This window comes from Aplysia californica, unplaced genomic scaffold (genome assembly GCF_000002075.1).
Source record: "Aplysia californica isolate F4 #8 unplaced genomic scaffold, AplCal3.0 scaffold00034, whole genome shotgun sequence".
In the NCBI taxonomy this organism is placed as follows: Eukaryota; Metazoa; Mollusca; class Gastropoda; order Aplysiida; family Aplysiidae; genus Aplysia; species Aplysia californica.
In genome coordinates this window covers 1,300,330-1,303,815 of record NW_004797304.1, presented here as the reverse complement: position 1 = coordinate 1,303,815, position 3,486 = coordinate 1,300,330, and the positions used below count along the sequence as shown (strand labels likewise).

At 43.1% G+C, this 3,486-nt stretch overlaps 1 protein-coding gene across 5 annotated transcripts in view; it reads left to right on the top strand.

Moving 5' to 3' along the window:
- Positions 1–3,486, top strand: part of LOC101859998 (protein piccolo-like) — a 133,294-nt gene that overhangs the window by 17,124 nt on the left and 112,684 nt on the right. For all 5 annotated transcript variants that reach the window (XM_035973840.1, XM_035973842.1, XM_035973844.1 and 2 more), the window contains one exon: positions 1,432–2,230. In XM_035973840.1, coding sequence (XP_035829733.1) covers positions 1,432–2,230 — 799 coding nt within the window. The remainder of the gene's footprint in view (positions 1–1,431; positions 2,231–3,486) is intronic.

Sequence of the window (3,486 nt, the reverse complement as noted above, 5' to 3'; positions counted from 1 at the left end):
AGAGAGAGAGAGAGAGAGAGAGAGAGAGAGAGAGAGAGAGAGAGAGAGAGATTTGTTTAACGACTTCACTAATACGTCAGGCTTTTTGCAGCTTTAGTTTTAAAAAATTCTTTTTAGGGGTAAAATTAATACCCTACCAGATATAACTGTAATTATTCGAAAACTTTGTTCTCCCTACATAACAATTATTTGAGAGAAAGAACATCTTTAGAAGATCAGCAAATGTACGGACACATTTCAGATTCAAACCCTGAGCCTTTGTGTCTTGACCCTTTGATCATCCGTCTACACCAAAGAGGCTGGCAACGAACGCCTACTTATTTGTTTTGCCTTGTCTTTTCTTTATACATTTTTTTTTCTTTTAAAAGTATTTTCTACCATCGAGGTCTCGAAACTCCTCGTCTGAGCGTTTAATATATCTCTGACCAAAACTAGGATGATCAAGGTGCCGTTAGTTAGTGTAGTGTCCTGTTCGAAATCTAATGCGCGCTCAGATGACCCTATGCAGTTGAGAGCGGCTTAAAACTCTTACCAAAACAAACGAACCCCCTTCTGGACACTTTGAACACGCACAGTTTTCAAAGTTTTCAAGGCTCTCCTCCAAAAGGAGATAAAGGTTGGATTCGGAGGTCCGGCTTCTGTCCATCTATCGATCTATATGTTTCTATCGGTCTGTTTGCCAGTCTGTCAGCATATCTCTATCTAACTACTTATCTATTTGTTTGCTAGTCAGTGTTAGTCTGTCTGTCAATCTATCCATCTATCTATCCATCCATTTATCCATCCATCTATCCATCCATCTAGCTAGCGATCTATTTATCGGTTAAATCAATTTCCTGACCTGACTAAGCCAAGCACTCACGCTTCTCGTGTTACTCCTCTGGTTCAGCGGTCAAGTTGCCACTCAGTCTCATTAGAACGGGGCCGTCAAGCATAGTCAATAACGACAGCTTTCAAATGGGCGATCGCTGGGGCGTGTCCCCGGGCAGAACGCGATAACTCTAGCTTGGAAACAGGAAGTTGTTCCATGACCAAAAGAAAAGAGAAAAAAAAAAGCTGAATGAATTGTGTTGACATTTTATTCTCTGATAATATGAAAACAGGTAATGTGATTTTGTTTGATGTGTCCTATTTTTTACTATCTCGAAAACACGCGAAATTGATTAGAACATGAGCGTTAAGAGTGTCAAAAAGAACAACATTTTGGATGCTAAACATTGGCTTGCATTTAAGATAAGATAGATTTTTCGAAAAGAGCGAATAAATCGTATACATTCTTTTATTCATTTATTTAGTTATTAATTTATTCATCTATTGATCTGTTCATCTGTTCATTTGTTCATTTATTCGTTTACTCATTTACTTATTTACGTATTTATTCATTAATTCATTTATTTATTTATTTATTTATTTATTTATGTTCTTCCCTAGATGATGTAACCCTGCTCTGCCAGCATGAGGCAATGACACAGCGCACACACTCGCAGACAAGATGGCTCCACCGAACAGATCGTGTCACTCGCACGGACACCTTCCAAACGCCCACCACAAGGGCTAGGCACCAAAAGCACAGCTACCCGGACCTTTACCCGAGGACATTTTTCTGGTTCGGGTTACCTAAGGAGCTTGCCGAGCACCCTCAACGCCCTGCTGGAGTCTGTGGATTTAAAAGAACATCAACTCCTCATCGGCTTGTTCCGCATATTATTGACAAATTCAGGTTTTTAGACTCCAACCTCGACCAATATGGCTGCCACCACAGAGACTTGTTCGGGAATCCTCAAAATCTCCGTTATTATCCATCACCTCAAATCGGAGGCGAACGTTCTGGATATCTAACAGAAGGCCCGAACAGAATCGTGTCCCCGTCGGGCACATCTCTTCTCACCTCCCCCGCCTCTGTGGACTTTCTCTTGATCTACGTCCTTTTCTTTCTCTTCTCTCTCCACGCCCTACTTATCCTTCTCGCCGTCTCCTTCACGGGTTACACAGGAATGGGAAACGAGGGAAGCGTCCCATCCTCTGAAGAAAGCACGCCCATCTCTGAGTACCCGTCTATGTACTCCATCCATTCCCGAGTCAGGTCATCTGTAGAAAGCACGAGAGCGCCATCGCCAATGGAGGCCCCCGAACCGGATTTGAGCCACCTGACGGCTGAGGAGATCGCCCAGATCAGGAGCGTCATGGAGAGGGCGAGAAATTTGCAGCAGGAAGAGTCCAACCGAGCTAGGTAAGACTGAAACGTAATTAAAACAAACTTAGGATAATTTATGTTAATGTGGACCGCCACTGATGTACACAGGTGGCTGGAGAGCGCCACTGGTAGGCCTAAATTCATGTTTTTCGCTTTGCTGCTTTTGTCTATCTTTCTTTAGTATCTTTATTCAAACAAACAAACAAACGAACATACTCGTAGGCCTAATCTCTTTTATTTCGTTTTGTTGCTTTTGTCTGCCTATCTTTCTTTCAGACGTAGGGCGTCGCTTTATTCAATCAAACAGACAAATAGACAAAAAACATACAAACAAATAAATAAACAAACTATAGTCGTTAATGTGAGTTGTTTGTCACATAGTTGAGCTCCACCTCTTACTCCTTGCTTTTCTTTTTCTGTCTGTTTGTGTGCTGATTTGAGTGCATGTCCATCTGTATACATATCTACCGCCCTATCCCTCCACCCATCCCTCTATCCATCCCTCCATCCATCCCTCCACCCATACCTCCACCCATCCCTCCATCCATCCCTCCACCCATCCCTCCACCCATCCCTCCATCCATCCCTCCATCCCTCCATCCATCGCTCCATCCATCCATCCATCCATCCATCCATCCATCCATCCATCCACCCACCCATCCATCCACCCATCCATCCACCCATCCATCCATCCATCCTCTCTTTATACCCCGTCTCTGTTTTTCTGTCTATCTGCCCGTCTATCCTTTTGCTCATCTATTATCTCTCTACCTGTTTGTCTGTTTAATTTTCAAACGTTTATATCTTTTTAGTGACGTATCCCTTAGTGTGACTGTCTAAATATGTAAACACCTACTATTAATTCATGTTGTGGACAATTCGCAAGCTCAGAACAAGTGTAAAATGAAGCCGGAGCCGGAAGAATACCCTAAACGTCTGAGCCACGCGCCCATACGTCACACAGCAGGGCAGTGAGAATCCACCTAATTATTCATGAAGCTTAATTCAGAAACTACGAGCTGTAGAGCGAGCTTTTTGCAGAGACTCCTTTGGAAAAATGAAGCGGATCAGTTTCCCTTTTCTCACTTCTGACGTTTCTAGCAGTGGCCGCCTTGTCTTTGCCGTTCACTGGTAATCCCCATCAGCTGGTTTTGTTCCCGTAATGGAATACTCAGATCGTTTCGCGAAAGTGAACTTTGAAGTGAGCTCACTCATCGATTTTCGTGTTTGAAACAGAAAACAGAAAGGAAGGATGTAGGAGAGAGAGAGAGAGAGAGAGAGAGAGAGAGAGA